We start from the raw sequence: 12,169 nt of genomic DNA on the forward strand, positions 1-12,169 counted from the left end.
AATGTCATAATAAATTAAAATTACGCCGCTTAAATTTCATCTGTTTCACGATGTGGGTAAAATTTGGTCGATTTCAAGGCCCCTGCGAGATATGTAACGTCGACATCAGAACCATCCGTATAACTGAGCCTTCCCAATATAAACTGCAAACTCTGCATACAGGGTAAAGACGGATTTACGTCGCTTTTTTTTAGGGGCGGCAGTGAAATTTAAAAAGAACAGTTAAAAGCGTTTTGTTCCTTGCAGATTCTTATCAATTTGGAGGGGGAAATGAAACTATAACCACACCTCGACCACGTGCGGGAGGGGGCGGGTTGTTATATCCGTCTAGACTAGACGCTTTAATAAACTCGTGTCAGGGAGCAACTTCCACTGTGGTACTTGGGAGGCAGAGTCGTTGTTCCGATTAAAAGAAAATTAGAATGAAAATTGTTGGAAAATGACTTTCCGAAGAGTGAAAAGGTTAAGTCGCAAGGAGGATTACGGCAGCGCCGACTGCGCCGCATCTTGTGTGGCTGAGAACGAGATTTACAAAAGTACCAGCGAAACTTATAAAACCGGCGCGGAAACTTACAAGGCGTCCGAACTGTACAAGACTCTCGCCTACTCCGGAGGCACACTGCCTCGTAGTCACAAGCAGGTACGGAAACAGCTAGCAAAACCAAACACGCTGAAAGTTACGCTTAAAAAGAATAACACTGGCACCTCTACTTCAGAAAGACTGAAATGAAATATTATGTTCACTTGCAAATTATCCAAATTGAAACATTCAGTAACTGGCTATGTAATAAGAGAGTTTATCCATGATGCGGTATATCGGCGGGCGCACTGTTTGAACCGTGACACAACTTTTTGACGAGGACGATTTGCTATTTTGTAAACGTCGTTATTTTGAGGGCTGTTGCCCATTGTTCAGAAAATAGTATATCTATGCTGTGTAAACATACAGGCACAGCAGACGTGTGTTTTCGGGAATGATGAAAGGTCCGGGAGCTCTTGTTTAAATAATCAGATACAATAGATGGAATTCATCAAAAGTCGGCACCAGTGGGGCATTCCTAACTTTTAAATGCTTGTATTTAAAAGTTTAATTTGGATTAGGGAGTTTGTTTTTATTTTCAATATTTGGCGTTCTAAGTTTTAATTAAAATCTTTTCTAAGGGAGCAGTTAGTTTAAAGCGAAATATTTTAACTTGCAACCTATTGTTAACATGATGATAGTCTGTCCCCCGAGCATTGGGAGTCAACGAATTCAAAGTTTCGTGGAAGCGAGATGACATCAATATGAAGGGAAACTTTTGAATTGTACAAGGGGTATATTGTGGAATAAAACAGCTCACACAGTTCATGTAGGTGCGCTTCCTCTATATAATTGTGATTCCTATATTAGCACGACTTGGCCAATTAAACGATTGCTATTTTTTTAAAGCTCAGCCGTTTAACCCTTAGTTCGGCGTAGTTGATGAGAACCCAGCTGGGGGCTTCTTTATGGAGTGCCTCCGGCCCCGTGATGCATTCGTTTCAATTGGAAAGCGGGTGTAAACGCTTATTACCATTATCCTCCCCGGTTTCGGTTCAAGTCTAAGCAGCACCGTGAACCTTGTTCTCAGATCGCTCTGTGATCTTGTTCCATTATGTCCAGTCCTACAGCTCGGAGACTGTGGAAATGTTACACACAGAGAAAACCATTCGGCCCATCCCGTCTATGCTGCCTCTTTGGAACAATCCAAGCGAGCCCAATCTCGCACTCTTCTTTCTCCATTGCCCAGCGATCTTAAATTCAAATTAAAATACATATCCACCTCCCCTTCAAAAGCGACAGTAGAACCTGCATCCACCGCTTTCCAGGGTACAACTGCTCAGTGTGCTAAACAAAATCCTCACACCGTGCTTGGATCTTTTTATCAAACTCCGATGAAAGGTCTCGACCCCAAACATTGACTGCCTGCTTCCTCCACAGATACTGCCTGACCAGCTGAGGTCCTCCAGTGTCTTGTTATTTGCTTCAGATATCAGAGTTTCTTGTGTGTTTATTCTTCCCGTTCTTGAGCCCTCTGTTCATTGTCCCTGTCTACCCCAACTCCACCTGTCAATATTTTATACACCTGCTCTAAACCTCTTTTGCTCTTCAAGAACAGCTCCAGATTCGGCAGCCTATCCATGGAATCAAAATCCCCATCCCTGCGGCCAGTCCAGATTTCAGCACTCCTGTCTCCCTCATACCTGGATTTAATTGTTCCACCATTGGTGACCTTGCCATCAGCCCTCAAAACCAGATCCCTCCAGGTGTTTTTTTTAGGACACTACAGCACAGTGACCCACCCTTTGACCCACAATGCTGTACCAACCTTCTAACCTAGTCTAAGACCAATCTAACCTTCATTCCTGCGTAGCCCTCCAGTTTTCTATCAACCATGTGCCAATCTAAGAGTTTCTTAAATGCTCCTGATACACGTATCTGTCTCTAACATCACCCCTGGCAGGATGTTCCTCACACCATTCTGTGTGGGGGGGGGGAACACTTGCGTCTGACACCACCCCACTGTACTTTCCTCCAATCACCTTGAAACTTATACCCCCTGTATTAGCCGGGGCGGGGGGGGGGGGTGTGGAGAAACTTCATGTGGATCTATGCTTCTTATCTTGTACACCTGATACCTCCTAATGTGAATCGGTGTCAAGTTTTGTTTGAAAATGTTCCTGCAAAGCCTTTTGTCATTTTTGCTACCAAAAAGTTGCTATATGAACACAGCTTGTTGTTTGGGTAGAGGGAATTGGACCTTTTACCAAGCTGTTAAAATTAGTGAAGGATTTTGATAGTCCATTGACTAGCAACAGCTGGGTACAGTAAACAGAGGGCAGAGAATTAATGTCAAATGAAAGAACTGGAGCCAACATAACAAAATGGTTCATTACAGAGTGAGTCATCGTGTGGAAGAGAAATGGATCTGCTAAATTTCAAAAGGGAATTGGATAAATATGCAAAAGGCAAGTGGGAAGGAATGGTGGGAGGCAGGTTGGGAGGGGATGCTGGAATGAGGTACTTCAGCCAAACAGCTGGCATGGCAAGCAGAGCCAAATAGCCTCTCTCTATAACAGTCTGTTGAGTCATAGAGTTGTTTTGGACCTTCAGGGCTAGTTAGCTGGGACTTCACATCAAGGTAGAATTCAGTGGAAATGTTTTAAGGTTCACCTGTCTAGGCAGGAGGTGTCACTGTTTAGATTCCGCCCATGGATATATGCAGGATGTCCCCATCTACCCCATCTCCCACCCTCTTGGGCTCCATATCACCACTTGAGTTACTTGTATTATCGTAAGAAAAATTAATAATCAGGAATCACTATTGCAGTGGAAATGAGAGAGCAGACCTGTATCCTTGATTTCTGTAAGGCAAGAACCTTAAGACACTGTGAGCCAAGGAATTGGTCATTGGTGGTAGTATTTCTGTCATATGCCAGTGTCTGAAGTTTTAGTGAAAATAAGGTATTTGAAACATGAAAGCAGATGAGGAACATTGGAACAACCATGAATCTTTGTCATTTAATAGGATTGTGGTGATCTAACTTCTGCCCCTTCCCATGTATTCCTTAAGATCCAGGCCAAACAAAGCCCGTTATCCTTGGCTTAGGACCTTCCCTCCATCTCAGCAACCCTTTGTGGAAGAGAGTTTGAAGGAATCAACCTGCTGTGTAAATTTTGACGTAGCACTGTGTGTGTGAGATGAAAGGTTGCCTGCTGCTTCTCAACCTCTTAACACACACTAATCTTATTCCGCTTTGTAGGCACCATTTGATCTCAAATCAGTGTACCTCACTGGGACCGTTCCACCTATCCACCTATGTGCAAGTTGCAACTTGGTTGGGTCGCAGCTCAAGTTGGACAGGCGTGTGATGTATGGGGGTGTACAGTGTTTGGCGGGGAGGGGGAACGGTATTTCTGCTCCATGTGTATGCCAGCCTCCATACGTCTGGCTGCAGACTAAGTTCAGATTCATTCCTGTCCTTCCCTTCTCTTATCACCCATTTAAAAAGAAGCAGTAGGTATGGAAAAACAAATCACTGGTCACCTCCCTGTTTTTCAAAGCTCCGATAGATCTCTGTGATCGCCGCTTTCATTTTGAGTTCTCCGATGTATTCCCAGAAAAAAAGATCTCTCTTCTTCCCCCCCCCACCGCCCCCGGAGAATGGTTAGAATCTGGATCACACTGCCTGAGGGGGTGGTGGAGGCAGACACGCTCGCTTAAGAAATATCTAGCTATCCACTTGAATGATTAAGGCAGAGATGGCTGTGGACCAACACTCGGGAGTTGGAGAGTGGTGCAGCGTACAGCATGGAAACAGGCCCTTCTGTCCACCATACTGATTTTTTTTCGCAAACACGAGGAATTCTGCAGATGCTGGAAATTCAAGCAACACACATCAAAGTGGCTGCGTTCACCAGCAACTTTGTGTGATACTGATTTTTTTTTTCCCCTTGTTGTTGTCTACACTAATCCCACTTCCTGCTTTAGCTGTAAGGTGCTGCATGACATTTAGATGAACGTTGGAAGCCAAAGCCTTCAGATGAGAAGTCCCAATTCTCTGGAACTTCTCTGCATCTCTGTCCTCATTTTAAGATTTCCCTGAACACCCAACTCCATCTGTCCAAATATCTCGCGGCGTGACTTGGCACTCCCTGATACTGCTTCGCCTCTTGGACTATTACATGTGCAGGCAGTTCTCATTATTACTTGGAGTGGGTCTAACGGCTCCCATGGCAAACATAGAACACAGAGCACTACAGCACAGTACAGGCCCTTCAGCCCACAATGTTGTGCTGACCTTTTAACCTACTTTAAGGTGAATCAACCTCTCCCCTCCCACATGGCCCTCCATTTTTCTATCATCCATGTGCCTATCTAACAGGGTCTTAATTGTCCCTGATGTATCTGACTCTACGTTCCCATGCACCCATCACTCTGCTTTTCAAAAAATACCTCTGACGTCCCGCCCATATGTTCCTCCAATCATCTTAAAATTGTACCCCCTCATATTAGCCATCTCTTTCCCCCTCCCCCAAGGAAAAAGGTCTTTAGCTGTCTGCTTGATTTAGTACAAAGTCCAAATTAAATTTATTATCAAAGTACATATATGTCACCCTGAGATTAATTTTCTTGCAGGTATTCACAATAGAACAATTAATACAATAGAATCAATGAAAAATTACACACAAAGACTGACAAGCAACTAATATGTAAAAGACAAACTGCAAATATAAATAATTTGTTAATTTATGCTGATAACATGAGTTGCAGAGTCTTTGAAAGTGAATCCATTGGTTGTGGAATTAGTTCAGTGATAGTTGAGTGAAGTTATCCATTCTGGTCCAGGAGCCTCTGGTTGAAAGGTAATAACTGTCCCTGGACCTGGTGGACCTTTCCTCTTATCATTTTGTGCACCTCTATCATGTCACCTCTCGTCCTCCTTCACTCCAAAGACAAAATCCCTAGGTCGCTCAACCTATTGTCATAAGATAGGACCATAAGACAAAGGAGCAGGAGTCGGCTATTCGGCCCATTGAGTCTGCTCCACCATTTTATCATGAGCTGATCCATTTTATCCTATTTAGTCCCACTGCTCCGCCTTCTCACCATAACTTTTGATGCCCTGGCTACTCAGATACCTAACAATCTCTGCCTTAAATACACCCAATGACTTGGCCTCCACTGCTGCCCGTGGCAACAAATTCCATAGATTCACCACCCTCTGGCTAAAAAAATTTCTTCGCATCTCTGTTCTGAATGGGCACCCTTCAATCCTTAAGTCATGCCCTCTCGTACTAGACTTCCCCACCATGGGAAACATCTTTGTCACATTCACTCCGTCCGTGCCTTTCAACATTCGAAATGTTTCTATGAGGCCGCCCCCCCCCATTCTTCTAAAAGAATATGCTTGCTACTCCAGGCATAAATCTCTTCTGCACCCTCTCTTAAGCTTCCCCTTCCTTCCTATAATGAGCTAACCAGAACTGAAAACAATACTCTCAAGTGTGGTCTAACCAGGGTTTTATGGAGCTGCAACATTACCTCACAGTTCTTGAACTCAGCGTTTCCATTTTCCTGTGGGGGTGTGTGTGGCTGTCCAACACCAAGCTGTAATGTCATAGCTGAAATTAGGAGCTGTGTACTTACGTGAGTAAATGCAGGCAAGAACTGGATGATGTATTGAAATGTTTGTAATATTTGCCTTTGAGGCCCTAAGAACAATTCTTAGATCTTAGATCTCCGATCTCTTACAATGGTACCACTGCCTCACAACTCCAGAGACATGGGTTCGAGTCCAACCTCCAGTGGTTTGCGTGGAGTTTGCATGTTCCTCTGTGACCGTGTGTGCTGCTTCCAAAATTCTGAAGGCCTGCGGGTGGTGAATTAATTGACAGCTGTAAGTTGTTCCTAGTGGGTGGGCAAGTGGTGGAATCTGGGGCAGGTTGGGAATATGGGAGAGGGAACAGGTCGAAGGGAATGGGATAGCTTTGAGAGTGGCCTAAGTGATCTCCTTATAGTCTAGAGGTACAGTATATGAAAATAATGTATATGAAGTGCCCATTGTTTGAACCTATTAGGACAATATTGGGATTAAGGTTCTCTGCCAGTTTGGGTTTGAACCAATCTGCTACTTGCATGTGGCTCCTGCACTAATCCTGTCTGTGCTTCACTCTCCTGTGTCACCGCAGCAGGATGTGTTGTAGAAGGCTGCAACTGAGCGGCCAGTGCTGTCAAAGGCATTTTCAGCATGGTTAAATGTTCAGATAGAACCTATCACAGGAATAGGCCCTTGGGCCCACAATGTCTATGCTGATTATGATGCCAGTCTAAACTTATCCCATGTGCCTGTACATGGTGCTTATCCCCTATTCCCTGCTTGTTCATGTGTCTAATTGTCCATCAGCATTACTGTTGATTCTATTTCTAGCACCTCGCCTGGCATGTACCTGTGTGTATGTATCTATATGTAATACAGATTACCTGCTTTGTCAATCTATTATGATCCTGCCATTTGTGTGTATTTTCCTTCCATATTTGACCTCTCAGAGTGCCACACCTCACACTTGTCTGAATTAAACTCCATCTGCCATTTCTCTGCCCACATTCCCAATTGGTCCATATCCTGCTGTATTCTGTCCAGCCTTCTTCAACTCTGATTTTTGTGTCATCTTTAAACTTTCTGATCAGATGTTGCTTGTGAATGACTCACTGAATTTTATTTTAAAAATATTTAAATACATTAAAGTATTTTTAAAAAAGAGGAAATAATAATTGTGGCTCAATTAATTGAGGCCCTCTGGTTGGGGTCAGCCATGGATGTTGCGCCCCAGCTGTGTACGTGATACACAAGTCAGGACAGTACAATATGGAGAGCAAGCTGTTGCCCATGTAGCAAACTCCCCCTCTCCAGGCAGCTGTTGAATCCCAAGGAATGGCAGAGACTGATGCAGTTTGGCACCAGTGGTGTTGAAGGAGTTGCCAGTCGGCGTAGAACTGCCTTAGGAACACCAGCTCTGGGGTTTCCCCTCGGGGTTTACTCCCAAAGCCTCACCCGTGAGTGGGTGTAGCCGCAAGGCAGCGGAGGTTTGAGATCAGAACTTTCCTTCTAGGTGAGCTGCCGACCACAGCTGACGAGCCCCACCTGCCTGAAGTGAGTGGTTTTAAGGTGCCAGTGACCTGCCCTTGCCCCTCCTCCTGTCAGTAGGAACAATTCCTCCAGGTTTAGTAGTTAAGCAACACGTGAGGGCCAGGAGCTGGACTTGGTTGTCAGAGGCTATATGAGATGCAAGCCACTGGGAGCTTATCCCACTACCACCTCTGGCTATAGCAACCAGTAAATTAATTACATCACTGTAAATTAATTAAAACATTAAAAATAAAGTTAAGTAAAAATGAACACAGTCTGAAGCCAGGTTACCTGTTTAATGAAGGTTCTTGACCTCCCCCATAGTATTACTGTTTGTCCACCGTTTGTAATGCGGAGAGTCCAGGTGTAATGTTATAAGGTCCAGAGCTGTCCTTGGGACTCGGTGCTGAGACCACAGCAGAACAGAATAGGTTGCGAACATGCCGATCACTGGAACTTTGGCTCATTGTGGTCAGAAAGTCTGGATCATTATGGGGAGTACAATGGGTATTCCCAAACCCCAATCGCCAATCTCAATGTTCAGATTAATTCTCCAGATATTGTCAGTGCTAGTGATGCCTATTCCCAGGTGCCCTGGCAAAGCTGGCAGTCAAATGATTGTTAAATCTCTGAGGTACAACTGTTCATGATACTGCCAGATTACAAGGAGCTAAATAATTTGGCAGTATCGAGTCCAGCCTCGATGAAGGGTCTCGGCCTGATTGTTTATCCCTTTCCGTAGATTCTGCCTGTCTCGAGTTCCTCCTGTGCTTTGTATGTGTTACTTAGGGAGTTCCAATGTGTCTAATCGATGATGTTTCTAAGTCAGGGTGGTGTGAGGCCCTGAGGGGAAGGTGCAGTTGGTGGTGTTCGCATGCACCTACTGTCCATGTTCTTGGCAGATTTGGGAGGCGCTGTTGTGGGTGAGGAACTACATGGTACTTGGTGGTGCAGGGGATAGTGATAATTCTGGAGTTTCAGCCACATTTTGCACTACAGATGCTTCTTGTATAAAGTAAGAGAGCTGCAGTATTTTTCGCTGTAGCTTTTTACTTCTGAAGCAGACTCTTATCAGATGTTGAGAGCATCTGAAAACATGTCCTTATGGCAACACTTCTGTCTTTATTTCAACACGCCAATCTAAACACAAATCCAGAATTAAAAGTACTAAACACCCCTTGCTCTGTGGCCAAATGCATTTCAGTCTCAATCAATAATGCTTCTGAGCTACAGTTGACTTTTCTGAGCAGAAGATACATTAGCAGCAATTGCTTGAAAATGGCATTGTGGAAACTGAGCAAAACAGGCTGGGTTCTGCATGAAAGGTGGACAACTTTCAATTCCTCCTCTTTAAGGCCCTGCCTGCAATTTGTGGGCTACAAAATGGGAAATGTCACTGTTGTCAGTTTTGCCAATAGTGCAATAGTCCTTATCAACCAGAGGTAATATTTTCCTTAACTCTGTAAAGGTTGGAAGATTGGAGGAAGAAGGTAACTCTGAAATTAGTCAGCAATATCACGCCAGCAAAAGTACATGCAAATCCAGTGGCCGGAGAGACGTGATTCGATCAATGTGTTCAAATACGATGAAGTTATTCTGAGGGCAGACTTCCTGGTAGGGACCACCATTTGTCCACCCTGTGCAAGGGCAGTGAAATCTATCACACACACTAATAACTGTGAGTCTGTATTTATATTGGGGATGGACAGCAGGATGTACAATAGTCTTTTGTCCCTTGAATAGAATAGAATGTTGTCATTGCTCAAGACAACAAGATTGCGATGCTACTCCAGTATGTGCAAAGTACTACAATGCTTGTGGTACAGCTTTATCTTTTTACATGCAACAAGTGACTATGATAGTCCATAACATTCAAGGGCCATTGGCAAGCTGGTGGGAATATGTGGGGATGTTCCCTAATATTTTCACATCGTAGCAAATGTAGCAGACTGCCTGCATGCAGCAACATGCCGACAACACTCGCTCATGGGTTGGTAAGTGTCGACTAACATTCATCCTGTAAAACTGCCAGGTAGTGAGCATCTTGAGCAGGAGAAAATCTAACCACCTCCCCATGACTTTCCAGGAGGTTACCAGCTTTGAGCTCCCCCATTGACTAGACACTCAACTGGACCGACCACAAGTACTGTTGTAAGAGCAAGTCAGAGGTTACATATCCTGCAGTGAGTGACTTGCATCGTGACGTGCCAAGGCCTTGCTAACATCTACAAGGCCAAAGTCAGGATTAAGAACATAGAATGTAGAACTATACAAAAAGGAACAGATCTTTCAGCTCACTATGTCTGTGCCATGCACAGTGCCAAATTAAACTAATTTGCATTTGCCTGCATATTTATTATTTTATTTTAAGCTGCAGGCTATTCCATGCCACCCAGTGATACCCATGTGACCAATCAACCAATGAACCCGTAAGTCTTTGGACTCTCGGAGGAAACCAAAGCACCCGGAGGAAACCCACAGGGAGAACGTACAAACTCCTTACAGGCAGCGGCAGGGAATGAACCTGGGTTTCTGGCGCTGTAAAGCGTTGTGCTGACTGCTACACTACCGAGCCACCCACATGACCCATACCCCTGTGATGGAATGCTCTCTTCTGGGTGAGTGCAGCTCCAGCAACTCTCAAGCAGCTCAACACCACCCAGAACTAAGCACCCACTCGTTTGGCACCCCATCTAAACACTCTGTCCCTCCATCATCGGCACAGAAAATGCACTGCAGTCGCTTGCCCAGGCTACTTCATAGGCACCTCCCAAATTCTGGACCCCTACCATCAAAATGGACAAGGGCAGCAGGCACATGGGAACACCACCACTCTAAGAGTCACACATGCCCAGATGGACCGCAACGGTTCAAGAAGGCTACTCACCCCTTGTTCTCAAGGACAATCGGGGATGGGCGATAGCCAGTGGTGCTCACTGCACAGAACATGAATGAACTTTTTTTTGAAAAGTGCATTTATTCCAGAGAGATCTCAGCTGCACACCTTCCACATTAAACTGTACATATTGTCCCATCACCTCTAGCACCAGCGCTTGTATCCAGTTAGTACGCATTCAGATGAAAATCTTACGTCTGAAGTGAGGTTAGAATGAGTTCTCAGACTCTGGGCATAACCACATCATCATGTACCTGTCTTACACAAAGAGGGCATGTGAAGAGGGTGATACTCCAGATGTAAACTGTCCAACTGCCCATTCTGACATGTCGGTCGATGGCCACCTCTACTGCTACGATGAGGCCACTCTCAGGTTGGAAGAGTAACACATTGTATTCTGTCTGGGTAGCCTCCAACCTGATGGCATGAACATTGATTTCTGAAACTTCTGTTAATTGTTCCCCACTTCCCTTCTCTTTTTGATTTCCCCATTCTGTCTCCCCTCTTATCTCTGACCTTCACTTCCCTCTGGTGCCCCTCCTCCTTCCCTTTCTCCCATAGTCCACTCTCTTCTACCTTCTAATCAAATTCCTTCTACCTCAGACCTTGGCTCTTCCACTTGTCAGCTCCCTGCTTCTCACTTCATCCCGCCTTCCCCCTCACCTGGCTTCACTTATCACCTTGTACACCATTCCTCCCCCTCCCCCAACCACCTTATTCTGGCTTCTTTCCCCCTTTCTGGTGAATGGTCTCAGCCTGAAATATTGACTGTTTATTCCTCTCCTTTGTATGCTGCCTGACCTGCTGAGTTCGTCCAGACTTTCGTGCCTGTGCTCTGGAGTTTCTCTTTGCGCATTTATGGGGCAAAATGGAGGCAAGAGACTTTGCATTTCTCAAGGCTGCCACTACTGTGGCTGTGTACAACAGTGCGACACACCACGCTTGGAATGGAGAAGAGTTCTATGCTGTTAATAAGGACACAAGTTTGCACAAGAATTGGAATGATCCTTGTCTTGACAGTTCGAGACTGTGGTAATGTTCAGTTACATGTAATCAAAGTGACCCAGGTTCCCAGTGCTTGCTGCCCAGCTTTCCCTCCCTCTGCTGTAACGTTACAGTTCTGGAAATGTGCTCCTATTTAGCCAGAGTGCTGGGGAAGATCGCACCAACGTGCAGGCTGTTCTACATCAAGTGTACCGTGAGTGACTGGAGTGCATCTGCCCTAGCTTTGAGCTCAGTTCAGCAAAAGGAGTCTGTTTGGTAGAGAAGTGCCCTTGGCAAGGTGAAAGTTACTGGCAAGTGTGAGATGCCTCTGCCATCCCAAACCTGGGCTCACTTTCAGCTGCCGCTCTACTGGGAACGGGGGTATTGCCACACAGGGCACTGCCAAAGCACTTTCACCATGTCCCAAGCCCGCACAACACTCCAGCTCCTTAGTGATTTAAAGCGGGAGTTTGGAGCCAGTTCTCACTCCAAAGCAGAATCCCTTCTTGCTGCGTGTACAGTGTGACTGGGGCTGAAGCTCGCTACATACGCCACCAGTTCAAAGAGTTCTGGAGGAGCAAGATCTAATTCTGGCAAGGATCAGCGGGGAGATGCATTGTCGGGTAGGATGTTCAGGGG

At 45.2% G+C, this 12,169-nt stretch overlaps 1 protein-coding gene across 2 annotated transcripts in view; it reads left to right on the forward strand.

The window, feature by feature from the left end:
* The first annotated feature begins 401 nt into the window (after positions 1-401).
* The window catches only part of tamalin (trafficking regulator and scaffold protein tamalin), a 35,745-nt gene continuing 23,977 nt past the window's right edge, over positions 402-12,169 (forward strand). For both annotated transcript variants that reach the window (XM_063037088.1, XM_063037089.1), the window contains exon 1: positions 402-640. In XM_063037088.1, coding sequence (XP_062893158.1) covers positions 440-640 — 201 coding nt within the window. In that variant the 5' untranslated portion in view covers positions 402-439. The remainder of the gene's footprint in view (positions 641-12,169) is intronic.

The sequence above is a fragment of the Mobula hypostoma genome, chromosome X1, assembly GCF_963921235.1.
Source record: "Mobula hypostoma chromosome X1, sMobHyp1.1, whole genome shotgun sequence".
Classification (NCBI taxonomy): Eukaryota; Metazoa; Chordata; class Chondrichthyes; order Myliobatiformes; family Myliobatidae; genus Mobula; species Mobula hypostoma.